This window comes from Anopheles bellator, chromosome 2 (assembly GCF_943735745.2).
Source record: "Anopheles bellator chromosome 2, idAnoBellAS_SP24_06.2, whole genome shotgun sequence".
Taxonomy (NCBI): Eukaryota; Metazoa; Arthropoda; class Insecta; order Diptera; family Culicidae; genus Anopheles; species Anopheles bellator.
The window spans coordinates 51,620,924-51,648,524 of NC_071286.1; the positions used below are offsets into that span (position 1 = coordinate 51,620,924).

Consider the following 27,601-nt stretch of genomic DNA (forward strand, 5'->3'; position numbering starts at 1 on the left):
GGAAAGCTTTGTCAAACCATAAAAAGCTCCCCGGGGCACCTAGGGGTGTGCGTGGGGAGGGTTGTGGGTGTACGATCCTGGCTCGGACTAGTTGGCGCGGTAAATTCGAGAGGCTGGACGACGGTTCCTCACGCCGGACATCCCCTCAAATAGGGGATTCTTTTATTTCGCTTCGGGGAATCGTTTGGCAGAGCCACCAGAGTGAGAGAGAGATAGAGAGAAAGAGCGAGAGAAAACGATTTAAGAAAAGCGGATAGGCAGTTCGTTTAATTGGCCACTAATGTCAGTGGGAGAGTGCGGCCCCGTGAGTGGCATGAGTTCAATTCCGGTTCCTGACCGGGCGATAAGGATGAGCACCGAAGGGGAGGCGACTGACCCCGCACCCACGGAGTGGGCGGTGGGTGGGTTGCACGGCCGACCGCAAATCGTACCCGAGATCGAGCACTGGCACTCCGGTAGCAAAGGAAAAAAAGGTGGAAATCAAATTTATATGAAATTGCGTCCATAGATCCTGCTCTACGGCCCGGATGGGCCGGAGTGGTCCGGAGTGGGTGCAACCGCGACCAGCTTTCCGGCCGCCATCCGGTAGGGAAAAGCGAACCAATCTGCGGGGTTCAAGATGCAGTCGGCGGCGCTGGGACGCCTCGGGTTTTAGAGCGAAAGTTAGCAAAGGGAAAAAGCAATTTAACGATGATGATATGTGAACTTTTATGGAAATTGGTTCGTTCCGGTTCCGCCCGGCGGGGCTTTTCGAGTGCCGCCCGCCCGCTGAAGGGCATAAAGGAGGGGGAGGGAGGGAAAAAGAATGCAAAAAACCGGACACACACGCACACACCTCGCAGACTCTGAGCTGCGGGAAATAAAACCGAAATGGTGTGCAGACGAGAGATCCTTCGGCCCGGGGATCCCGGCATCCCCACTGCAAGTTCGGGGGTGTAACGCGTGAGACAGGCAGGTAGCGGGGGATGGCTCTGCTTGTTATCTTGCCGTGAAATTGCTGTCTATGATTTGTTGCTGTCAGATACTGCCTTTGCCCTTCCGGGGGTGTTGTATTTTTCGAAATCACAAACACTACCGGTCCGAGAGTCCTGACAAAAGTGGCGTCCGTTAGCCAGCTGCCAGCTGGTCGTGGTTGAGCGAGGTGTTACTGCCCTCCTGCTCGCCCCGGAGAAGAAGGTGTGCCATGTTAATGGAAATGCAATTTGGATTTAAATGGTCCCGATGTGCCACGTCGGTAACTCACGTCGGGTTTGATTTTTGATTCCATGCGCATTCCGACAAGCTGTGGCCCCCGGGGGAGAGGGGTCTAGTATGCTGAGCGGGAATAAACAAGGGCAGCACCAATGGCAAGAGATTTGGTCAACAAATCAAACAAATGGTGGAAAAAAATTTCCAATCCACCACAGAAAGATTCCTCTAACTTTTCTCGAACCCATGGCGTGATTGCTAGTCGGTAAGGATTCTTTTTTCACCAACAAATAAAAATAGCAAGGCGTGCAAGGGCGGAGGAATACGTAGGATGTGGTTCAAACTACAGGTTTCAGGTATTCTATTCTGGCAGACATCGCGCACCAATTTTACGGTATCTCAATTCTTCAATGAAGCCTACACGTTCCTGGGATACGCCAGTTAGGTTTGCGATACGCTGAAACGATTATCGCCAGAGGCAATGATTAGACGTCCTTGGTGTGGTCTGTCAACCACGAAATTTACTACCCACTGATTTACAGTAGACCAAGAGTATCGTCACTAATCAGGCTGTAAACGACGACGACGAAACTCACTAGCATTCGCTTTCTTTAGTCAAACGGCGCACACAAACATAACTGAAGTGTTTTCGTAACATTTAAGCCTTTTCTAATACGTTTCGAGCAAGATCTGTGCTTTAGTGACAATATTTTTATTCTAAAGTGACTCCTTTTTTATAGTTCAGATCGCCATGCGGATGAAAAATAATTAACTGAAATTCTGATCTTCTCTCCTCGAGGAAATCCAAGTTCACTTCGAATGAACTGGGCAATTGCTCCATTTTGATGCAGAGGCTACCCTGACCTTTTGCAGTTGCAATTTGGAGTCATGTTGCGATTTCAATTACTTTTTAAGGCTTTAAAAAGTTAAAGCTAAGGTGGGAACTAATTAAAGTCATTCGATTTGAGGATCTGGTTTTAGTTTGACGACAGTATTCGTTGCAAATGAGTGGCTGGCGATTTAGTTCTCCGACGTTACAGATTGCGATGTCGCATACGAAACATAGTTGATTGTCAACTCCAGTGGTTACTGCGGTTTGAAGCGTGTAGATTCGAAAAGGACGAACTTCAAACGATACCAGATGAACCTTCTGCGAATGATTTCAAACTGAAGGTCTGTAACATCATTTTTTTGCAACTCGCTAAATTACTGAATAGAGTTTCAGTTGTTTAATGAACCAATAAAAACTTCATCAAATGCTCAATTTCAAATTGCTCCAACTACCAGGGCTTTACCTTCACCTGTGAGGATTGCATTTTTTTACATTATGAATGACCAAAAACCAAAACAAAGATAAAAAAAGTGTTCCGTTTTGTAAACCGCCGGACATGATCCCCTGCTGATAATGTGTGTCTTTTAATTTTAGGTTGGCTGTCGATCCGGTTGACATCCACTAAATGTAGGTCATCGGAAAAGGACTCTCGTGGGACCGATAGAAAATCAGTCCCCTGTTTCGGGCCGGGCCGGGCCCGACTCATTTGAGCCGAAATGGCGACTAATGTTGTGCCGAAATGGCGTGCGCTCTCGACCGGCACAAATGGCCGGCGTGCTGCGTTACACGCGGTGGGAGCGATCAATTCACGGTGTGCTCCCCGATATCGATAGCCGGTTGGCCGATTTTGCGGCAACAACCGGTGGGACCAATTTATTGACATAAATTTGGCAACATTTATTTATGGAACGGTTCGGCGCTGAAACTGAAAGGTACCGCGCAGCTTGAAGAAGAGCCGCGGGAAAATGGGAGAAAATGTCTGCCTCGTCCAACCAATCGGCGGCGGCAGTGGTAGTCCATGGTCCACCGGCAGGCCGGCATTGTTTCGCGGCAACAGGACCGTAAACAGGACCCGCCCGCGCTGAGATTCATAAATAATTTCGAATGCAAAAAATATGGCTCCCGCCGGGATACTCGACGCCATCGTTTGCGTCAATCGATCCGCTCGGGCCAATGTGGCGCATTCGCTGCCCAGATTCGGTGAAACGAGTGCGCGCGTGGTAATTTGGGAGGCTCCGGGTACTTGTGCCTCGGGAAAGGATAATCACAGCCAAGCACACTGTTCGAGGAGGGCTGACCGAAACGGAATGCCGACGAGGGAAAAACGAGGAGAAGAAGAAACTAGCACCGATGTTGTTGCTGTCGCTGGGGTGGTGGTGCGAATTACTCATTAATTAGCATGGGAAAATTTCGCCCGTGATTAATGCATCACGATACCGGAAAAACTCCCGCACTGTGCCCGGTTGGTGGAAAATTCATAAAGGTAAGCGGGCGCAAACCACGGGCAATGCTCCGGGGTTTGGCAGCGATGGGGCACACACATCAGGATATCAGAACACACACCTCATGCTTGCTCTTTCAAATGGAACCAAGAATGGACACGCCACTGCACGTTACCACGTAGCTAACGGCGAGCAGCGGATTGGTGTAATTCCGTTTACACCAAAAGCAATCACGTGCAACGATAAGGCGCAAACCAGCGCAAGTGATAGTACTATCTTATTTTAATAAATTAACGTCCTCGTAGTTGCCCGAAACGATAATTTCAAGTTCTTAAATGCATGATTTTTCAATGGTTTATTGGTGCCAGTTGGCTAACTGAACGAGAAAGAGAAATACTAGGTTGTTTACTAAGTTTTGCGGGTCGTTGCCAAAGGGCGTTGCTAAGAGCCTATTTTTTTTGTTATGTTGGTACTCTCTTCATATGAACGTATGTGAAGTTTCATTTCAATCGGACACTTATTATTTGTCACAAGTATCGACATGTCACAATATTTTTTACAATGGAAACAATCAAGTATCGAGTCGTGATTTAATTTTTATTTTTGCAAGGTTAAAAAGGAAAGGAAAATTATGAACGGATGTAGAAAGTGTATAAGGACTCTTCGTCTTCAATTAAAGGGTTTAAAGGGGGGTTTCTGAGTTTAAACGTGGTCGTAAGAGCCTTCAAGACGATCCATGTCAAAAACGTAAAAAAACTGACACAACACCTGAAATCGTACAAAAAATACGGGATATCGTATTGAAAAATCGTCGAATCACTAAAAGAGATGTAGTATAAGGCCTAGCCATTGACTGACTGAAGTTTTGGGTTCCTAAAAGCTGTTTATGGGTGCCGCATTCGCTAAAAATGGAACAAAAACGCAATCGAATGCAAGTTTCTCGGCAACATTTTGAGCTTTTTCGGTAAGATAAACTAGATATCGAATCATCACTATGGATAAGATTTCGGTCCGTCACCATGCTTCTAAATCAAAACAAGAGGCCAAGGAGTGGTGTGAACCTGGTTCTTCTGAAACGAGTTCGTCTCCAGAAATCGCCTGAATCCGTCTCCAGAAATCCACAGAAAGAAATTGATCGCGAAAATAATTCAATGTACCCTGTTATATATTTCAAAATAGGCTCATAGAAGTTTCTAATTCTATTAGAGAATAGCTATATCCAGATCGCCTTAGTAAAGTAACGTCAAATCAAGATGTTCGGGATATAAATCGACAATCGACAATCGAATTCAAATATTGATAGGTAGTACTGTTGCCGTTCCAGCTTTGCTTGAAAATTTTACCTGTGTGAATTAAAGTGAGATGAAATGGCAGTGAGAATACTCGCTATACGAAACTACGTTTGTAGCAAAGTTTACTTCAAAGCTTAAAGCGATCCCATTTCTATTCACTTACATACTCTTTAAAACAATTTAAATATTTTAACTACTGTTCAGGAAACGTCACAACTGTTTCGCAGAGGACTCGGACATCTTAAAGCACGAAATAGACTCATCCTCACATCACTAATGCAATGTTTGCGTCGGATGTTTGTATTGTGCACTGATGGCGTGACAGAGCCATCGAGAGATAGAGAGATAGAGAGAGTGAGAAGGAGAGCAAGAAAGCCCTTTGCGTTTGGAAAATGACCAAGATGACCAAAACCAGTGCAACATGGAGATGCTCTGTTTGGGTTTGGTACAAACAGCTTTGTAAGTAGCATTAATTATTTACCAGCTCGCCCAGGAGCCATGTCGGACTCGAAACCCACACCCAACTGATGCATCGACACTGGCAAGAGGTGTGCGGGGCTTTTCCGAGTAGTGTGCCCGTGCGCCACAAACCGCAGACCGACGCAGCACGGGGCGACAATCTTTGGGCCGGAATCGGGTAACGGACGGACATCGCCCGGGGAAACCATGCCGAATCCATAATAAATGTAATGAACAAGCATCTCATTTACGTTTGCATGGAAAGTGTATCCAATCATGTACTGGCACACATACAGCCCAGAGATATCGACAGCCCAAAGCAGCCAAACTGGGCCCCACAACAAAGTGGCCTACACAATTCGTCGACGCTACTGCCATACAGGCACAAATGTGGTCAGCATGCAGCGAGCATGTATAATTGGTCCTGCCGTCCTGCCCAAATTAACCATTAGATTAGACGGCATTACTTGCGTCGGAGTCGTTGCCGTCATTTCCGGACGGCAACTGCTGACCACGGGGAACCGGGCACGGAAAAGTTGCTTACCTTCACTGTTGATGCTGTAGCGTGGATTGGTCATATCAACACGCTTCATTTCCTTGATCCAGTAGATCTTGGGCGGCGGCGAGCCGGTCGCCTTGCACTGCATGACGGCGGTGTGGCCAGTTTCAATTACACGAATCGTCGGGCTCTGGGTGATCACCGGGAATCCGACCGGTGTTTTGTCCCCTGCGAAAAGAAGGTAAGAAAAGAAAACGGACAGTTTTAGTGTGGTGTGGTGGATGCTTCACGACAATTTTTGGACCCGCTCCGGGCCAGCGCTACCAATCTTCTTCTAGCGCTTTAATGCATCTTTGATGAAGACACATTTGCGCCAACGCGTGGTGTATTTACGCCGGTGGAACTCTCGAGGTCCGGTGCTTCTTTGCTACGATTGCTCGTTAAGTGGTTGGATTGACTTGGGTTGGAGCGCATACCGGAGCGAGTTCTCCCGCAACAAGAAGCGGTCATAATCCTCTTTGTCTTGCAGCGCGCACCCAAGACTGGTGAATGTTGTGGCATCACTGGGTGCACAATGTGAACCCCGATGTTGGATTATACATTAAACATTCAAGAAAAGTAATGGCAAGTTGTAATAACGAAACGGCGGTCAGTAGTGTTCGCACACAAAACACAAAGTGGCCAATAAATGAACCGTATCGATAGAAGAAGAACAAGTAACCCATTAATTGATAAAGAAATAGTAATCAGAATAACAAATTATCTGTAAAAGAAATAATAAAGTATAGAACACAAAAGTAAAAAACTGACTAACAATGGCAAAAATAAGACTCACTTATACACTCACTAATAAAGTATAAACAACAAATAAATAGAATAGAGTAACAAATGAAGTAAAAGCCCTCTCGATAAAAAAGAGTAGCCAATAGCAAACAATTCTATCGATAAAAAAATATTTGTTTTTTTTAGAATACTAGCATACTAAATAAAAAAAAATAAAACAAGGTAAATTATTAATAAATAAATAAAAAGAACAGTAAATAAAAATGTTTATGATGCTGACAACGGCACACATCATTCTTAATTTCAAAGTGCTGCTACATGACAAGAGGTCCTCCCATCATGTTTCATCACTTTTCATAGGTCCAAGATAGGCAAAATAACGAAAAACGTGGTCCTTGCGAAACTTTGCTGAGAACTGAGCCAATCGAAAAAGAAAAAAAACTCTACAGGAACCACAATGGCTGACCTGGTATCGTCGCAAATGTCACATTTCATTCGGCCACCGTCAGCGACGTGGTCAGCAGGATGTGGAATTAACTCGACAGGTGAACGCGCAGTCGCCGAGCGGCAGCAGATAATGCGATACGCAGTGTCAATTTCCGCCGCTGCCCGGCGTTACTTTTTCACCCATCTCTAAGCGTCACCCACAGACCAAACAGAACAAGGCCAGTCCGGCAGTCCCGGACCAGGACGGGTCGTACGACGCAAGCCTCTTCCGGGAACGGTGGAAAAAATAAATCATCCCGATGACACGGCGTTCAGCGGGATGCTGCGACCGAATAGTGGACATTTCATTTTATGCTGCGCCCTCTCCAGAGGCAAATGAAGAATGACGCGTAAATCATGGATAAAATGTGAAATGTGTAAACGGAGCGCGTCCAGCGATGATTATTACGTTTTCTTGCCACCGCCACGTCTTTTCGATTTCGGTCCGAAGATAGGACGGGCAAAACTTTGTTACTGTCCCCTCGCAGGAGCATGCGAAGGAAGCTCGAAAGCAGAAAGCTCGATCGAATCAGTTACCCTCGGAAGTGCTGCTACGAACGAGAAATGAGGGTCTTATCAGTTGCGATTAAAAGATATCCGCGTCGCGTCGAGCGAGCTGGATGCTAGTTGGATTAAATGGAGACAATTCGCAGTCTGGCACGAGTGGGAGCGCAAAAAAGTTAAAACTAATTATCTACTTTATCGAGCAGGATGTCTTAAAAATATGCTGAACCCATTGCGCCGCCAACCAGCCCCGGAAGCAGCGCTTTCGTGCTCTTTCACCCGCTTCCAGCGATATCCGAGTGACTCAAGGAGAAATATTCTTTCACGAAAATTAAACACGACACTAATTGAAATCATTTATGACAGCCCGGTGTCACGCAGCGAACCTCGCCCGTAAATACAACTTCAAATTGACGCAGACAATAAGTTAATTAAGTGGCTTCCACACGGTGTGCCTGTGCATATCGTTTTTCTAATGGCGTCGAATTTGTGTGTGAACAACGCTAAACACCGAGACTGATTCGGGAAGCGGGACTTCGGCAATGATAATACAAGATTTACAATCCGAGTATCCGAGTGTCGGAGTTTGCTTTACCCAGGCAGCGCTTCCTTCTGATCCTGCATCAGGATAACCCAGACACGGCGAGTGGTGGTGCACAGTAGCAAAGCGACGCAGTTCCTTCACAATAATGCGCTCTTTGTGCGGCCCTGACAGTAATGTAGTTTAGCAGTAGCGCCCACAGGGCCACACCATCTACTCCGAGACGCGCCCGCAGCATTATGTTAAGAGTTTGATGCGAAAACCTTGCCTGGCCTGGACTGTGCAGTGCAAATGCCAGGGATTAAATTATGGCGCACTGTTACACAGGCACAAAAAGCAGTTGCAGTTACGAAAATATTGTTCTGCACACGGCCGGGGCCGGGTTGGCGCCGTGTGGTCTGGTCTGCTTCACTAACAAGCGGAGCATTGTGCTCGACACGGCGCAAACAAAGTAGCAAAATCGCTTCCGCCGGTGCCGGTGGACCCGCAAAAAGTCGACCGGTCCGGCCATGTTTGAGAAACAATAATTTCTGCCCAGATTACAGCCCAGATAGGGCCGCCGCCGCATCATGCTGGGCATCCGGCCTCTTCTATCCTGGGGCCGGCCAGTCGGGTTTTTCTGGTCGGGTTCACGCCAAGAGTTGTGTGGAGTGCGCGCCCCGAAAGATTCACCACCCGAAATTTGGCAATTTTCTCTGCGGCGGACAGCTGTTGACAGTATTTTTGGCGGCGACGTTTAAAACTTCATTCCCGGGTGGGCAAATCACCGTTTGAGGCTTGGGTCACGCGGTTAGCGGCCGGGCAGCCCTTTCCCAAAAGCGGTCACTATGGTTTGGCGGAGCGTTGCAGAAACGGTCAGATGCAGTTTTAAAATAATGATACTACCATTTCGGAGTTCGGGTTCGCAAAACTTCCACCATGGCTGAGTGAAACGGAGCTAAACCAGCAGCGCTTGGTTTTGGTTCGCCAATCGCCGTTTTAATATGGTTACAGAGACTATAATGTGATATGGAGATTGATAATGCGGATTCGGTTCGGAAGATCTTTGCCAAAAAAAAACATTTTAAGCTTGGGAAAGTGTTCTCAAAAGGCTGCAGTTTTGGGTTTTAAAGACGGTACCTTTTCTAAGGAAAATAGTTTATTTCACATATAAAAAAAGTTATCATCAACAACCGCAAACGATACGGAAACAAGCCGAATTCGTCAATAATAGGGCGTCAGATTTAGAAGATCACATAAAACACCAGAGACAAAAATCAGAACACAAGTAACAGAATAAATGCAAAATACCACAATAACCTTCTAGGCTTTGTTTTGGCGTCTGGTAAAGGATTTCAACATGAAATCAAACAACTTTTAGTCGGCAACTTACGTTGAAGGAGGTTTGAGCATGTCATGTCGAACATAAAAAAATAGAGATTGAGACGTGCCATACAATCGAGCATGTCGTTAACATTTTTTCGATCTTCTTTGAACATTACATATCACTTATAAACTGGTGTTTTCGATAGAGCTTGCTCACCGAAGACCTTCTGCTCAAAACGTGGCACTTTTTTGGCAGCGGAAATGTCATTCCGGAAAACAAAATTTAATGAAACTGCTTTTTTGAATAGATTTGAGGCATTTTGAAAAAATGAAAAATAAACTTTTAACTGTTCTCAAAAGGACCGTATACCAGACGTTATTGAGTATTTAGTGATGCCAACTTTGAAACAAAATCATTTGTGCCTATTGGAATCACAAACAATCACAAATGAAATTCCCCTTATTTTTTGTTCCTCATGAAGCCATCTCCCTAAGTTTGAAGCCCAAAACATCCCGAAGATCGGAAAATGGGTTCCACATTAAACGAATCAAATTACAAAACGAATATTTTAATGCAATTCAGAAGAATGTAGCAAATTTCAGCAATAAACAAAAAAGGAAATTATAAAAGAGATCAACAGTTATTTGGAGGATTCATTTCAGAAGCCTTCCTTAATCATTAACAATTTCACGTTCAATTCAGGTTGTAAAGAGATCACATTTATGGGAAAGTTCCAAATCATGTTAACCATTGGGACCCAGTTTCCGTGTGACGTGAAGCAGACACGGTTTATGCTGGGGGGGGCGCGAAAGTTTCCTTTAATCAACACATTTTACACGCAAATCCGTCTCGGGTCCCAACGACCATTGTTGAGCGGTAGAGCATTTTTAAGTTTGTTTAGCCGAACCGTGGGCAACCGTCACCGAAAGCTTAACGGTCTACACAACGGTAGCTCATCGTTCGGTTTTGGTCCATTTTTGCTCCCACAGTTCCGGAGGAGCAAAACTTTCCGCCCCTGGAATGGTAATCTTTGGGCCCGGAAAACGGCGCGCGACCCGGTGTCCTAGGGCAACAAATAAGCGCAATCCTGGCAGGAATCGCAACAAAGGACCACCTATATATCCGCTTACGAGCTGTGCCGGCGGAAAGAAAGCAAAAACAGCACAAAGCCAAAACAAGGACTGGGACCATCCATGAGGGAAACAATCCATTTTTGTTTGAGTTTCCACTTAGCCGTCCCTCGGTGGACTGTTTATGAAGTTAATTTCTGAATAATGTTTTTATAATAGACCTTTTCTTTGGCTTTTTCTGCCCAGACGCCGACGCCACCGGTCGTTGGCAGTTCAATTCGCACCAAACGGCGACCGGCTGCTAACTGCGTTAGCAGTTGGATGCCCAGTTTTTGCCAGGGCGCTCCCACGGGACAAGTTTTCCACAATTATTTCAGCTACGGAGCGCGTGTGAAAACCTCGCACACCGAAAATCCGGTTCCCATCGTGCTGCTGCTGCTGGGTCGCAGGCATTTCGAGATCAAATACTGTGAGGCCAATTCTTCGCCTGCTCATCATCATCAGCATCATCATCGGGCACGGTGGTTCATCTGCTGTAGACCCCCATGGGAGAGCTGTAAATTTTCACTTCATGAGAAAGTTTCCCATTCCGCCGGGTGTTGCGCTGAAAGTTGCAAATACATTTTGGAGCGTACACATCTGAAGATACATGAATACTTCCGGCCTCCGGAGCCATTTGCTCCGGACGGTTTAAAATTATCGATTTAACGAACGGAACATATGAAGCTTGTGAAGCTCGGTAGTACGCGGTAGTAATCAATCACTCGGCAATCGGAGAGACGGCTAGGTTTTTCAAATGAAAAAGCTTGTTGTTAATTTTTGATTTAGAATAAGACACACACGAACTTCGTTCTGAAACTACGAATCGCGACAAACTTCGGGCTGTCCTGCTTTGCCTTTTTGGGCAAAGATCGATCGCGGCTAATTACAACATTTTACTAATAAACTCCGTTATCCTGCGCGCCACGCCCGACCACAAAATGATGATCGGTGATAAATGTGATTTTGTAGCAAATTAAACGAACCGGCGCTTCATCCATCACTTCCGGATCGGATCGGACGAGAGATAGCGGCGCGGCACTGGATTAACCAATTCGTCCTCCTCTTCAAAGGATCGGCGTTGTTTAACGGATTTAATTAATTGCCCGCGCTGGATGGAACGAACCGGAAACCGGTGGTGGTGGTGGTCGTTAACACCACTACAGCTACACGCCCGTCTGTTTGCTCGCCGCCGCCATGTGATTTATTCGCCAGCTCATCTAAATAATTCCAAACCAAGCCGAACCGGAATCGGAATCGGTACACGTCGTTGTGCGGCTCCTTCGTTACACCGGGCGAAGCTCCTAGAAAGAAAAGCCTTTCCTGGTGGACGTGGCCCGCGCCGCAGGAGCGGAAAGAGCCGTTTGTTCCATTTTTCATCTAAATGTCAGTCTTCATTTATTTTCATCTAACAAATCATTGGCGTTCCGTGGTCGTCCTTCCATCCTCCGGTCTTCGGATATCGAGACTTCGCGAGTCGCGCAACGCTGATGGATGGCGCAGCGAAGAAATCTGATACTGAACCCGGGAAGAATGATTTGATCGGCAACGGGGAAAAGAACTGGTGGCTTTATCTTACATTTTGAAGGAGATTTAATGGCGCTGAATCACGGGACGGACGCAGTCTTGTGTGTCCTGCCTTGCAGAGCGGCGGTTGATATGAGGTCGATTTTAATTTTAGCTTGGGGCAGTTTTTCACTCGTCAGCGTCTGGTCTGGTGTGAAATGAATTTTTCGAACCACGAACCCTGCTTACACAACACACGCTGACAAGGATGTTCCATTTTCGCCGTGTCCGGAGCTGCATGTAAAGTACCAGAACTTGGTCTTATGTTCTCTTCAGCGGACTCCGCACATTAATAGGCAGTACATTCACTGGGTTGCTTTCAAATTGCCGACGAATGTTAAATACAGTGGTCAAACAAGATTAATAGGACTTTAGAAGTTCTCGGTTTATGATGAATAATTACGTGATTTTTTACATGATTTGATATTTAAAAAGTGAATGTTGTTGATATTATTATCGTTTGAGATATTTTAAGCTTGAAGCCTTTTCATCTCTTTCAACGGGAGTAAAGGCCCATGCTGAATTCACTGGATACTACCTTGTTTCTACGCTTTTAGGATGGCAAAAACCTGATAATATTGCAAACTAGTAGATGAAAATCTTCAAATGGTCATAAACAAGCAATGTAATGACAAAAATGGCAAAGAAACAGTAGAAATCCTAATTGAAACTTAAGGAAACCAATTTGAAAACAGATTGATATTTTACCATCGGCAATCTGGTCAACAATAGTAACTGAGGACTGCATGACGCTGTTTGGCAAGAATGGCGTTTGTCAAAGGTATTAAGGTTGGCAACAATTAATCAAAGATTCGTAAAAGAGCAGACATTATTTACAACCTTTGACTGAATTAATCATAAACATAAATTTTTCATTCTCCTCTTTCATAGAGCCTTTTGTTTTACTGAAATAAATATTGATTCGCTATCCACTGACCACACCTGACATCAAATAACAACCCAATAATACGATAATAAAATAGAAAAAAACATAATAATATTCATAATCCTCTGCATTATATGGTGTGGTATATGGTGTATTTCAATAAAACAATCAGTTCATTCGTTCTTGGAAAACCCCAATTAGCCAATAAAGAATTGAGGCGTTTTTAATGCACAGCTGAGAAGAAGGAAGTGGTGGCCAAATGTACACTTGCTCTAGTTTTGGGTAGAACAGTATCCATCTGAAACCACTCCCCGTTTGTTGAGAATCCCTCCGGATGTATACCGGCGTGCAAGCAAAATTTGCTCAGTGGATTTTTTTTGCGAGAAGTATTAGTGCACTTTAGCCTCCAATTTAACAGTCATTACAGTTTTCGGGAAACTTTCGGAATGACTCAACCAGGGCTGGCCATATTTTCCATTGCAAATACTCGTGGAGCTGCACGGTTTTTTTTTCTCGACAACTACCACGATTTGTGTTCTCTCCCGAAGAGCGCTTACATAAAAACCTTCCTGCCAGAGCCCGGCCATCTTCCTTGTGAAATGAAATGTGTACATAACGATCGCAGCAGAACTTTGCCAGACACAGTCTCTAGTATCGTACGCTCTGGTGCACAGCCCGACGACGGAGCTGCCTGCTACATCATTCCGACTGTGGCCGATATGCGCCACAGCCGGAGAAGTGTAGCAAAAGTTCACCCTATTTCGCATGTGAAAGTTCGCCATTTCTGTAATTTACAGAGTTCTTCGTCTGCCCTTATCGTTTTAACCGTCATTAACGGTAAAATACACTCACTGTGCATACCACAATGGTCCACCCTCACACCCACACACAGAGCAACATGGTCCAGTGCATGGGAATGGACAGAAAGGAAGGAACACAGTGGGCCAAAGAAAAAAATAGGGCCATAAAACCCGCAATCGTACAGGAGACGGTCCGACACATATAATTGAAACAAAATAATACATGTACTACGTTAACGTCTAGCATAATTGAAATTAATTGTAATGGGAACACACTCACGTGTCTCGCAGTGGTTTGAATTTCGGTTTCTTAGACCCCAAAGCTGCATACACACGTTGGCGGACGTTTAGTGCGCCCTCGGAAGACGTGCCAGCTATAAACTATGTTACCGATTCGCCACACTCAACGGGTAAGGTTGGGCACTGGCGGTTGGCCTTCTGCTCTACACCACCACGCTTTCTGTCCTCTTTTCTATTTACTTTACAACTCTCACCGGCCCACGATAGTGGTGAGAGGTTCCACGACGCCGCTAGCTGCCTTTTGACCAGGAAGAAAAACCCTCGGCTCGGCAGGACCTGGGCGCAACGCCGCCATGACGGTGGAAGGTCTGTGAGTCTGGCAACATATCTCTTCATCTGTGATGACCACCGGCGTCCGTGGCCCTCACCACTTCCGGGTCCTTAGTTTGCCGTGCCCGGCGTCGTATCACCGTTGCCATTTTCTTCATTCTTCACAAAGACCAACCGAGAAACATCGCAACGAGGACGACGGAAATGTACCGTCCACGTAGGGCCGCCGGCCGCTATCGCGAATAACGATCTCGATTTTCGAATATTCTTTCCACCCCCATTTAGCGTAGGCGACAAGCATAATGGCCGTACTTATCGGGCGGCCATCGCGAGAAGACTAGACGCAGCGGTGCGCTAAGGATCGCAACGGCGGGGACGATGGCGACGCGCAAATGGGTCTGAAAATAGTTGGCAAGCGAAACTGTGAAACTGGTTTTCGGGGCACGGGCCATAATCATACGTTAATTTTGCCCTCGCCTGACCCGCAAACCCGCGATGTTGTTTTTGGATTTATGGTTCCGGGGAACGCGTTGTGGGTTGTGCCCGCATTGGGGGCAGTAGCAGTGGCCAGCACCGTAAATTGGTTGATCAATTGGTAAAATCCGAAGCCGATGGTTCGTGCAATCGAACGGACGTGCCTTGGAATGAAATTCGAAATAAATATACCGTGCGCTTGATAGAAGTTCGTGAAGTTTTTTAGATAATACCCCGAACTGTAAGTCTATTACATCGTAAATTACATCATCCAACTGAGGACGATTTGGAGTCATATTATGTTAAGTACAGGGTGGTCAAAAATGCGTGCACTTTATCATTTGGTTATAAAAACGGCTTGAACTTTTATTTGAAAAGTTGATTCTTCGAGACCCAAATTCAGGTTGCTTTTGCCGAAATAGGACCAGATACAAACGAAACCGTATTCAAAAATAGGTCAACTGAATGAGCTACTGCCAATTGTGAGCAATTGTGATGAACATTTGACCAAATTTGTCTTCCATAAAAAAGTGTGATAAATTAACCTTTCAAATAAAAGTTCAAGCATCGAAAAATATTAAGCCGTTTCTGTTTTATAACCAAACGAAAAAGTGCACGCATTTTTGACCACATTAATTTAGCGGTAGATGGCTGTAGTGATCGATGTTTCGTAAAGTGTCGATCATACAATTTTAAGATTATGCTCATTTTCAAACTGACACTTCACACTTTCAAAATTATTTTAATGTGAACTGATACCGATACTGTTATAATACTGATGCTTCCGTGTGGACAAACATCAAATTGAGATCTCTACTGTCAACAGTTTAACCGTTTGAAGCTTGACCTGAAACGGCCAGAATCAGTCAACAGAAGAGGAACGTTGTTTCATCAGGACAACGAAAGGCCATACACGTCTATAGCGACTCGGTAAAAACTTTGGAACTTAGTTCGGAAGTCTTAGAGCATCCACCGTATAGTCCGGGCCTTGCACCATGCGATTATCACTTTTTTCAAGCATTGCAAAACTTCCTGAGTGATAAGAAATTGGGATCAAGGGAAGATTATGAAAATAGATTGCTAGAGTTTGTTTGCCCATAACGACCAGGACTTCTACAAGAGAGGCATTACGAACCTCTTTAAAATAACAACAAATTCCACAACATAACGGTGTATATTTGATGTAAATCAAATCATCGCAAGAATCTTAAACAAAGTTTTGAATTCCACCCAAAAGTAATAGATAACTTTTTATCCAGACTTGTATATTGAAATCCACTAAACGGCATTTAGAAAACATGAACAGTTTCAGAGTGCTTAGTTAAGCTAGGCTCCGATTGATGCTTCTTTAACTATTGAGAATTGGAAATATAGTTTCATTGTTGTTATGGTCTTCATATAAATCTTTTTGGGCGCAGAAAAACCCTGGGGCATAAGAAATGTCTTTTCCAAGGCCGAAAAGACGAACACTGTAACGGATAAGGGTTTCAGTTATGGGGACTGGGACTTTCCAGTCGTCCACTGTTAGTTTCGTACATGAACCAAGGCTCAAATAGTCTATCGTTACTGGGGCAGCCAGAGTCAGAGTTTACTATTGGCCAAAACGAACACACTAATCTAGCCGGTCATCTGGTTTGCAAAACACAGTCTTACGAATGCAACAACATTTGCACTGGCGCGTTCGCCGCTGCAAGGATGTGATTAAATACTGCGAATCGATCAACATCAAGCGAGCTTTGCAAGCATTACTCGAGAACGATCGAGACAGCGGCAGTGAGCCGAGCCGAGTGAGTTTATTTATGTTCCCAGTTCCCAGTAGCAGTGGGTAAGCATTACTCAGTTCGGCAATCGGTGCACAAGTAACCATCAACATTTAAATACGGCGACTGCAACGAACTCAAACTAAATTTACCACTTGAGCTGATCCACATTTATCAAAAATACCAAGCAAAATTGGAGAATGTCGGTTGGCAGCACTGCCAGCTGATAATCAACTGCAGTGTGATATTTCACCTCACTGCGCGAAACAGCTGCCGCTGTGTAATGAGTCCGAGTGCTTTTTTCCGACGCACCACCGATTCGCGCAAGGACATCAGGCACGCGGGAGGTTCTCAAGAGAAGCCAGTGCCAGTGCCAGTCGCGTGGCGTGCGAGTCTGTTGAAGTTGATGTTTGGTGGGACAAAAAGCTCTCATTTCCATCTCACGCCTCATTGTTGTACGGTTTTCCACATTTCAAAGCCCCGTTGTCGTGTGGAGCGCGAAAAAAAACGGGAAAATTCGCACAACTTTCTAGTGGAACGAAACGAAGGCAGGGCTGAGCCGGCGGAGCAGAGGGGGACACGGCCAACACAATACACAAAGTTCACGTCATTCCGGGCGCTGAAATCCAGGGTGAGACCGAAATAAATGTGCTCGCGCCAGCCTCTTGGCCCGAAATATTCGTCAGAAAGAAAAATTGCTCGAATAAAATGTAATTCCTTTGTGCACCGGGGGTTGGTGTGCTGCCTCCTGGCACACCACGACCCCATCTCAGTCCCCCTGAACCGGAACCGGGAGGAGGCCGGGCGTGTGCCACTTCCGTTGCTGCGACAAACGTTGCCGTTTTCTTGTGCGCGCAAGGACAATGCAAATTTCTTCATTTAAGCAACAATGAACAGTGTAACTGCGGGCCCATTTGTGCTAAGCCGAGCGTCGGTTCGGAACGCCTTCGGAGTCCGCGGGGGCACCGTCACAACTGGGGACACACCGGCGACCAGGCGTCTCCATCGGTTATGCTTATTCTTGCCAAACGGTCAACCTCCGAAGAGCTCCCGGGGTTTGGGTGGAGATGTTCATTTGGCCAGTGGCCGGGAACGTCAAGAACTGCGCGAGTGCTGCAACTCGTCGTTCTACTGCCCGTGCCAGGCGCCAGTCGTTTGATGCATATTCAAGTGCCCGAGTTGGTCACACCGTCGAAAAGCGTCAAGTGCAGGGGATTTGAATTTTCATTTACCAGAAAAGAAAGCACACCTCCACGATGCACTGGCCAGCATCGCCCGCCCTACTGTAAGCGGGTCTTACACGACGAACTGGGCCGCTCTGTGCCGAAACAGAGCTATGGCAAACTGGTGTATCAGGGTCGTGTTTCGGCGGTTTTTCTTTTTGGGAACCCCCTTTCTTCTTGGGATTCTTACACATTTTCAGTGGTGTCGCCTTTGATACGCTATTCGCAGGGACAAAACACAAATACACTGAGAGACTGACAGTGAGTGAGAGAGAGAGAGAGAGAGCGATCGCCGAAACACCCCGGTGGTGATTGTACACATAAATATAAATGCAAATTTATAAAACATTAGCATAAAAAGAAGTTTCTGCTCTCGGAAGTGAATATTTCGAGCGGACCGACGAGCAGAGCGGCGAACGAAGTCTGTTTCGAATTAACGTTTCTCCGTTTTCGTGGCTTGTCTCTTTCAACAATGGCTGGCTGCTTGTTGGAGCACCATTCCTTCCCGGCGCGGGTTGATTTATTCGGTTGATCGAATGGTTCGCTGAATCGAAGCGGAAGCGGTTATCAAATGGACGCCAACGAGACACCCCGTTTCCGGTCGATAATTCTGTCAACATCGATGAGAAAAAGGCGCGTGAAGTCTAAGATTGAGCACCAGGTTTGAGTAAGATTGAGCAGTGATTGTACGACGCGACGAATTGGAGTTTGTTCGACCCAGCAATTACCGCATCCAAATAAATCAAAATGTGCAGCACACAAACAAGCATATTTAAATCGCTTTTCATCAGGGCACTAAAGAGAGCCAGTAATGGAAAGCCACACCACTGTTCGGCGGCCGCCAGTCGTCCAGGAGGATAAAAATTCTTGTGCATCATGATGGTGGGATACGGATCGAGTCAATCCTATTTAAAAACCTCGGTAAAGTTTCTCCGATGCCGCTCGGCTGCCGCGGCCGCCTTTCGCGTCCGGGATGGCAGTGTTGCAGTTCATTTAACGGGGAAACTCAGGAAAAGCGCCGGCAAAGTGGTGTGCAACGTAGCAAGAAGCGACCACTTCCGCTCCGGAGAGCAGCCCCGACGGCACGGTACAATGCAATGGAAAATTAAAAATTAAAATAGAAATGGATGCACAGAGCACAAAACAATTTACAAATTGCGCAACGGATGAGCGAACGCGCGGCTTGGTGGCGGCGACGGTGGTTGGTGTTGCGGCCGGTGACAACGTCAGCCTTTTTCAGCGAGATTTCGTAGCGCAGTGCCAATGGATGAGCTGGAACCCGGCTGTCTTTTGCAGTGCATTTTGAGGCTGGCCTTCCAAGCACTTCGCGGAGCGGAGTTTTCTCTCCGGATTGGGTTAAACATTCATTTTGAAAAATCTCCATACCACTACTACGACGAAGAATTGGGGCATGAATGGAGTAATTTTAAGTGCTTCTTGCAAGAGCGTTGTGAAATATGAATCATTGATCACGGGACGGGGAGCCGGCCCCGGAACGATTTGATCGGCCGAGATAGTCGGAGTTACAGTGAAAAAGTATTTTAAGGGAACCATTTTGAGATGTGGTTTGCGAGGTTGTAAAGTACGAGTTTAATTTAATACAACACATTGAGGCGCAATGAAAGCGCTACCCATAAACTAAAACGTTTGGCTGCAGTAAAAAAAAAACGCGAGATGAAGAACGACGCGCATTAGCGTATTCGTGACGGAAAACGGAAGAGTCTATTAGAAAAGTTTCCGCTTTCAAGCTGTCGGCCACAGACCACCACACCAAACACAAATACGAGGTGTGATCAAAAAGGTTTGCGAAATTAGAATTTCCGCTGGCTACGTACATCCGATTTTTTGTTGCATTAGGTTACTAAACATATCAGTAACTTATTATGAAAAGTTCGGACATTTTGAATAATCGTTCAATTTTTGACAAATGTTTTGCTTGGACAAGGTTTGGCTCATCGGCGATTTTTGTCTCTGTCAAAAAATTTATGACAAAGAATCTTTATGAATTAAGAATTAAAGAAAAAAAAAGAAATTAAAAAAAAATTAAAGAATTTAAAAAGAATTCTTAAAGAATTAAGAATCTTTGTGTGAAAAACGAAACTAAAGCGCAGACGCATCCGAAATGTTGACTGTGGCTGATGGTGAGGCTATTAGGAACCAAAAGCAGGCTTTATGGTGGTTGAAATCGTTATCCGAGGGTCGAGAAGATGCGAACGTCGAAAGGCCAAGTTTGGTCGAATGTGGACAGTTTTGCTTACAGTTTTCTTCGATTGCAGTGCCGTGGGGCATGGCTTGTTGCAAAAGGTTAGAACGGTCAACAACGAATATTACCTCGAAGTTATGCATAATTTGCCCGATAAAAATCCGTTACAAACGCCCAGATTTGTGGGAGATCCCCAGACCCCCAAAATTGGTTGTCACGTCCCTGCCCACACATCGTGGTCTCTTCGCGAATTTTTGGCCAACACAACAAACTAATGATGCTACCTCATTCTCTAGATCTGGCCCTTGAGATTTTTTCTTAGCCCGATAAGATTTGGGAGCTACCTTAGCTACGATATGATTTAGGAAATAAAGACGGCATCGCTGATAAGTCAAATCTTGTCCAAGCAAAACAGCTGTCAAAAATTGACTGATTACTCAAAATTGCCGAACTTTTCATCATAAATCACTGACATGTGTAGCAACCTAATGTCACAAAATAAATCCAAAATCGAATGCACGTAGCCCGCGGAAATTATAATTTCGCAAAACTTTTTGATCACCCCTCGTATAGCCTCGAACCCCGCGCCGCTAATGCATTGACCAGTTAGCGCTCAATTTTGCATTTTATTAAACACAGTATCTGAGAGCGTGGAAAACAAGACCACAAACGCACAATATCCCGCACAAATTATGGCTTCAGTTGGCCCGTAACTTACACGCCCGGGGTCCGACGAGGCCGGGAGCCCAGGAACTTTTGAGCAATAGGATAACAAAGCAAGGAAAAAAGTTCTTCCCCAGCGTAAGTGAACGAGAACGTATTTAAGAAAGTCGCTGCCAATAATTCTTCGCACGCCAACAGTGGGGGGGAAAACACAGCGGAAAGGCAAACAAAACAAGTGCTGTGGTCCGAAAATAAAGGGACTACGCGAAAAGGAAAACCCAGGGACAGTGAGGCCGACCTTTTATGCGATGAACCGCACCGCGAACCACTGTGTTGGTTTATTGTTTTTGTTTCCGAAAAGCCACGTGGGGGTCCTTGCGCGTTGAAAGTCGGTGCGTAGCGCTTGCTCACAGTGTGAGCTTGTCATCTTGGATAAATCGGGGTAAATGGATGGTCGCCTAACCCGCGTCGTCGCCACGGTCGGGAAAGTACGGAAGAATTACTGCCACAACCCAAGAAAGTTGGGTTTCTGCCCCACAAGTAAACCGCACACTTTACGGACACCGGACAAAAACAGACGGCAATCTCGCGGGCGAGCGTGCGAGCGAGAGCTTAATTTATGTCCGAAAATGCTCGAAAGGCACTGGCGGAAATATTGGCACGGTGGCAACTTGCTACGCCATTCCAGGAGCCATCCTGCGCGAATAAAAGCGCACCACTCGCTTCACTGCATTACGCTTCGCGGTACAAACTCCTGCGCCGCCTAAGGGCAACAAAGTAAACCCCAGTAACATTTCACGATAAGGTCTGCCGCTGTCTGGTGGTCTTTATGCTTCCGGGGCAGACTTCAAAATGACTAAAGAAGCTCTCTGTACATCTGCATACCACCACCCACCGGGTGAGCGGTGTCGGGTTTCATTCGCATTCGGAAAACAAAACCTTCTACAAAAAATAAGGGGATTCAGTTTCAACGATTTCTTTCCATCGGAATCGGTGCGGTGTATTATGCCACACATGCCAAGAATTATTATTATTTACATCGTTATTACCGTGGCCCGCATCGTTCACATGTCGTAAAATCGAAAAGGCAATCCAGCATCATGCACAGACACAGCTCCGACTCTGAAGCAAACTTTGCAACGATATGCTGGCAGGGTCCTAGTAGCGAGCCGTTCGGTTTGTTGAGCGTTACACTCTGAAGGACTTTGCCGTGAAAGGAAAGGAATCGCCGCCCGGTGAATAGAAAGCTGGTCTCCGTTATCTAAAGGTTGTACGATACGTGTCGTTTGGCTGCTCATGTGGGGCGATCCTTAGCAGCTCGTTAGCTCCCGGACGACTGCATGTATGTAAATCTCTAACGAAACTAATAAACAAACAGCTGTGTAGCTCATGACCTAGGGCCATGCAGGAGTGGGACAGGCAGGCAGGCAGCCAAGCTCTAAGACTAAATGCTTCTGCTATCTGTAATAAACTCTACCATGTCCGACGGGGGTGCTATTGAAATTGTGTTAACAAAAGGTTTTTGAACGCATAACGCTTCACCTGGTCAGCAGCAGGACAATATGTTGATAAATTATTGGCCAGTGGGCACAACGTTCAACAAACAATTTATATTAAAGTTTATGGCATAAAAAGCCAAACGAAACGAAGGTTTTTGTATTCATTTGTCAACTCAATAATTATCAAACCATCATGATATTGGTTTGGGGAAAAAATAATCCATTAATTTCTCGGTAGATGCTTTTAGTAGTATCGGTATCTCGTGAAGTACCGACGATTTGTTCCATTCGTTTGTGAGTTACAGGAGGTAAACAATGGAAGTCACCAAAGAGAAAATTGAGTGTTGCATGGACAACGAAATGCCAGACATGTCTTTAGTGACTTGCAAGAAAGTCCGGGAGCTTTTGTGCGAAGTTTGTAATGCATCCACCGTATAGTCCGGACCATGCACCAAATGATTGACACAATTTTTTCCTGATTGCAAAATTTTCTGAGTGATGAAAAACTGAGATCAAAAAAGGATTGTGAAAATGGATTGCTCGGGTTTTTTCCGCTAATAAGGACTAAATCTTCTACAGGCATTAGGAAGGCTTTTAAAAAAGGCAACACATTTTCCAACAAAATGGTGCATATTTGACGCAAATCGAACCATCGAAAACCTCTTAAATATAGTTTTGAAATTCATCCAAAAATAATGGATTATTTTTTAACCAACCTTATAATAATCTAAACCAACAGTGCATCAGTCAAGAGATTTACTACATTTGTCAACAGTCCTAAGTAGTCCCAGTCTTAAAAAAATTAACAACATAAGCACACGCCTTAATTGCAGAGGAAAAATTAAAAAAATTAAATTGCACAATGCTCCATTTAATGATTACACTTTTGCGAAAGCTGCCGCTGCACGGGAAGAAAGAAGGTTCGTCCGGCTTTCACATCTCGCCGCGGCATTAAAAGCCTGGGTTTTGCAAAAGCCCCACAATTTGCATGATATTGAGCAAATTATAGTTCGCAAAAAGAAGTGTACTTTTCTTTCCCGGCCTACAATGGTCCCGGGTCGTCTTCCGGTCGGTGGCGGCTACTGTATAGGATCAATGAATAAATTATTTAACATTATCACTCATCACCCCCTCGTGACCAACTCCTGGTGCCCGACGACTGAACGCAGTGCCGCGCAAGGCGATCCAAAATGCATCCTCTCCGAGCGGGCAAGATGCACAAAACGCCTTTGGCCGCTTCCCGAGAGCTGCAGGAAGAGGAAGTCGCTCGCTAAGCTGTACCGTGGCAAACATTTTTTTTGGCCAAAAAGCACAAAGCTCGGTAGATAAAAATGGATGAAATCCGAAATTATTTCTGCCCCCGGTCGCAGAAATATGCACCGCGGAACTACTTTGCATCCTAATTCCAACGCTGCCGCCGTTCGGGGCCACAGCTGGTCGCGCGAAGAAGCGGCGTTCGGTGCGGCGATCACGAAATGCACCGAAATCACGGTGCTCTCGTGGGATGATTAGCATAATATGAGGAAATACTTTTAATTAATCATGCAAATCTCTTCGCACGTCGACGCTGGAAGCTCTGGTGCATAATTGTTGCCGGGCCGCGCCGGGCGCAGACTACATCGACGGCGATCGCGTTCTGGAACCGTTTATCTGCAGGAACGGCCCGGGTCCAAAGAGGCCCTGGTATGATGAGAAAAGTTTACCCTCGAACGGTTCGACACTTTCAACCTGCTCTCCTTCAGGATCAGGATCACTTTTGAACGGGGATTCCTTTTTTTTGAAAATTTTCACGCTTTACATAGATTGCCACTTACCTTCGTAGACGGTCAGCGTCGCCTCGGCCGACACCGCATCGCCGACGCCATTTTCGGCCACACACTCGTACGGTGCATCGTCACGGCCGGCACGCACGGGCTCGATCCGTAACATTGAAACTCCATTAGCATCGTGCACCGTGTACCGGGATTGGCTCACTGTAAGTATAGTTTAGAGAAGAAATTGACAAACGGTCGCCGGTGAAATATTACTGTTGCACGCACGTTGGACGATGACATTAAGTTTATTGCGATTGACCTGCCCGGGTCGCGCTGCCAACTATCAATTAGGATTGATTCATGCGCAGCCAACCAAAGTGACCCGCTGTCCCGTGGTACCGAAGCAGAAGCTAGGCGGTGTACCAACTAATGAATTGTGTAGCGGCGTGTCTACATGTCAAACTTCATGATTCATGTTTCTATTATTAGTAATTTGATGCAACCTAAACTTGCGTAGACTTCAGACTCGCAGACGCCAAACAATACCCAATAACACGACACTTTCGCAATGTAGATTTAAACTCTACTGACACAATTTTAGGAAGGTGGCAACACGCTAAACGTCAAATGTATCCAATATCATATGTATCAATGTAAATAATGATATGTAAATCCAATCAGACTAGGTCAAAATGTACACTCTGAAAAACATGCTCTCCGCCGTAATGCTTGAAACTGATTGATATCTATCTCTGGTATTCTTGAGCAAATATCAATCATCCAATGCAACTTATGACTTTTACTTCACTTTTTCGGTACTTTTCAAACAATATTTTCAAGCTGCCAACTGGAGCCTGTGAGTTTATGCAAATTGTTGATACTTAATGTCATCTGTCTAAAGCGTACTTTTCAATGGACATACATAAAATTATGTCGGGGAAAACGAAATCCATTATTTTCTCGACAGATGGCTGTAGTGATCGATATCTCCTAAACTATCGTTCACACAATTTCATGTTTATGCTCGTTGTCTACGTGAGATATCAAACTACAAAATTCCTTTCCTGGTTCTTTATTATTCCATTCAGTTATGAGTTACAGCGTACTAACAATGTAAATCAACAAATAGTAAATTCGGTACTAAAGGAAAAGAGTGAAAGATCTGCTAAAAAATCATTTTAAACCATTTGCGCAAAGCGAAAAAGATCTTGGTCAGAGCGCGATGAAGGTGACAAACCCAGAACTAACGGCCAGAAAGGTTCCACTGTGTATTTGGTGGGAGTTGAAAGGAATAATTTATTATGAGTTGCTTCTTAAACAATCCCGGAGTTTGGTTATGAAATTTATAATGCGTATCTTCCTTCCTGCCAAAACCTCCTGAGTGATAAGAAATTGGGATCTGGAGAAGATTGTGCGGAGACATCTTAATTAAAGTTTTAAATTTTACGCAATAATAATGGATTTCGTTTTTGTCCCAACCTTATAATGTACGCCGATAAGCTTTGGATACTTACTCATAATTTTTTTGCTATTTTTGCGCCAAATCACCGTGGGCTGGGGATCACCTCGGGCTGCACAGAAGAATGTTGCCACGCCGCTCACTCGTACTCCCTGGTTGACTGGCTTCTTGATGATCTCGGGGGGATCTGCAATGAAGTAAATAAAAACAATGGCTCAATAAGAAGTGTGCAATGTGCAGCGTGTTGAACGTTAATTATGGCCTCAATTGAGCTGCATAATATAATGCGTGTAAAAATAACGTCATCAGAACAAATGAAGTGGGAGCTGAAGTGGGAACTGAAATAATTTACACTTCCGGAAAAACTGAAAAAAGGGATCGAAAGATTAAAATAAAATAATCGAAAAAAGGGGCATACAAACTGTTGAAAATATTACATCTCACCACCGTGAACCTTATTCACCGACATTCGGCCGGAAAGTCGGGAAAAACTTACGTGTAAGATAAATGAATGGAAAATCCGAAAAATTTCCATCTGCAATAGTCGATGTAGAACACACGGAGAAACGGTTACAGATCGAGGATTCACATTGCAGCACGGCGCACAACGACAGAGAGAAGGATTTTCCGCAGACGAAAAATGGCTAACACGTGCATCGAAAGAATGCAAATCGTTCCTCGTTCACTCTTTCTCTCTCTGTTGCAGATTAGTAACACACTTCGAGGCGATCCAAAAGCGAGTGTCGTCGAGCCTATCACACTGCCTATCCTAACCCGTTGAGGAGCTAATAAATAACCGTCGCCTTCTTTCCCTAATGTTTTGCACAGATTTACGACACAACACGCAAGTTTTGGTTGCCCTGCCTTCTCTTACTCATTTTAATATCGCTTCATCCGTGGATTGATTGAGGAAAGTCTGGTGGATCAGGATTGGTCGGGTACATACGGGGACTACGGAAAAGACGAGTGGAGTGCAAAGTCGAAGAGATGTGGAAGCGAAAATTGATGACACACGTCGTCGGGCGGGCCTGTCTTTCGGTTATGCCTTGGTGTCTCGGCGCGGCAAACCTTATTTTTATGGAGGAAGCCTAGAACGTATCGGTAAACATGGAAGCCCTGTTCGAAAAAGGCGCAATCATATTTATCTTTATCTCTTTCTGATCGTTCCGAAGCCGACGGAACGGTGGGCGCTCGAGAGAAATTCATGCTTTCAACGGCTTCCTTCCTTCCGATCGGGCACACACAGTACAATCCTTCATCCATGCTGCTACAATCGAAACGGAAGCGCCGGGAAACCGATCGCTTCCGGGGCCCTCGCCGCCATGCTCCGCGCCACACGCCAAGATTGATGACTTTCATACGAGATTTGTGTACTAATCGATTTGGGCTTTTTCTTTCCAAAACAAGGCCACGATACCGCCATTTTGTGCCCGGGAGAACCCCGGGGCCAATCCGCGCGGAGCGCGAAAGTGATTTTAATCGTTTTCGGTTTATGTTTGTTTCTCAACACTTCTTCGAGGGCCCCCGCACGAGTGGGTGGTTTTGTGGTACCATAAATTTTCCACGACGAACACATAATTTGCATACGGTTGCAGGGGATTATACGGGCGGATCAACGCCAAGGCGCAGTGCTCCTGCCGATGTGATTTTCGCAAAATCCGTTCCTTTTTCAACATGAGGGCAGAGAAATGAAACATTTTCCGGAACGTTTGCTCGCTCCTTTTAGGTGAAAGGTACAAATAACGTGGGGATACTGGTTTGGGGGCGAATACATATCGGGGCGCCCGCTCAGCGCACTTGCTGCGGGTAAAATGTAATTAGAAAGTAACAATTACAAAACAATGGTAATGTGGATCCGAAAGATCGAGCAGAAAAAAAGGACCAAAAGAAGTTGGTCCATTCTGGGAGAATGGAAAACATTAATTTGCGTTCAATGCGTGGACGGTGGACTCTCTCTGTTTGGCCGACTACAGTAATGGACAACACCTTTGCAACACTTTTGCATCATTCACTACCACTACGGTGGACGATTCAGAATGCCCAGTTTTATCAATACATCAATACATGAGACAGTTAGCCATTGCATGACGGCAGATCGGTAGCATCCGAAGAGTAGCTTTCTCCATTATTCTGCAGCGAGTAAGGCGAATAGTCAAGTTCGAATAATTAAAGTATTATTGGCGGACAGCTATCTTATGTCCAAATGTTGATTATGTTGTATAATGTTGATATATCAATACGTTTTTTGAAATGTGCATAACCTGTGCTATTTCTATTCCATTTAATTCGATGGCCGTCTAGCA

General features: G+C 45.3%; 1 protein-coding gene across 2 annotated transcripts in view; it reads right to left on the minus strand.

The window, feature by feature from the left end:
- The window catches only part of LOC131206872 (tyrosine-protein phosphatase Lar), a 73,703-nt gene extending 47,870 nt beyond the window's left edge, over positions 1-25,833 (minus strand). For both annotated transcript variants that reach the window (XM_058199457.1, XM_058199456.1), the window contains exons 1-4: positions 25,791-25,833; positions 25,350-25,485; positions 23,900-24,054; positions 5,758-5,940 (exon numbers count right to left, since the gene is read on the minus strand). In XM_058199457.1, coding sequence (XP_058055440.1) covers positions 5,758-5,940; positions 23,900-24,054; positions 25,350-25,485; positions 25,791-25,833 — 517 coding nt within the window. The remainder of the gene's footprint in view (positions 1-5,757; positions 5,941-23,899; positions 24,055-25,349; positions 25,486-25,790) is intronic.
- Between the last annotated feature and the right edge of the window lie 1,768 nt (positions 25,834-27,601).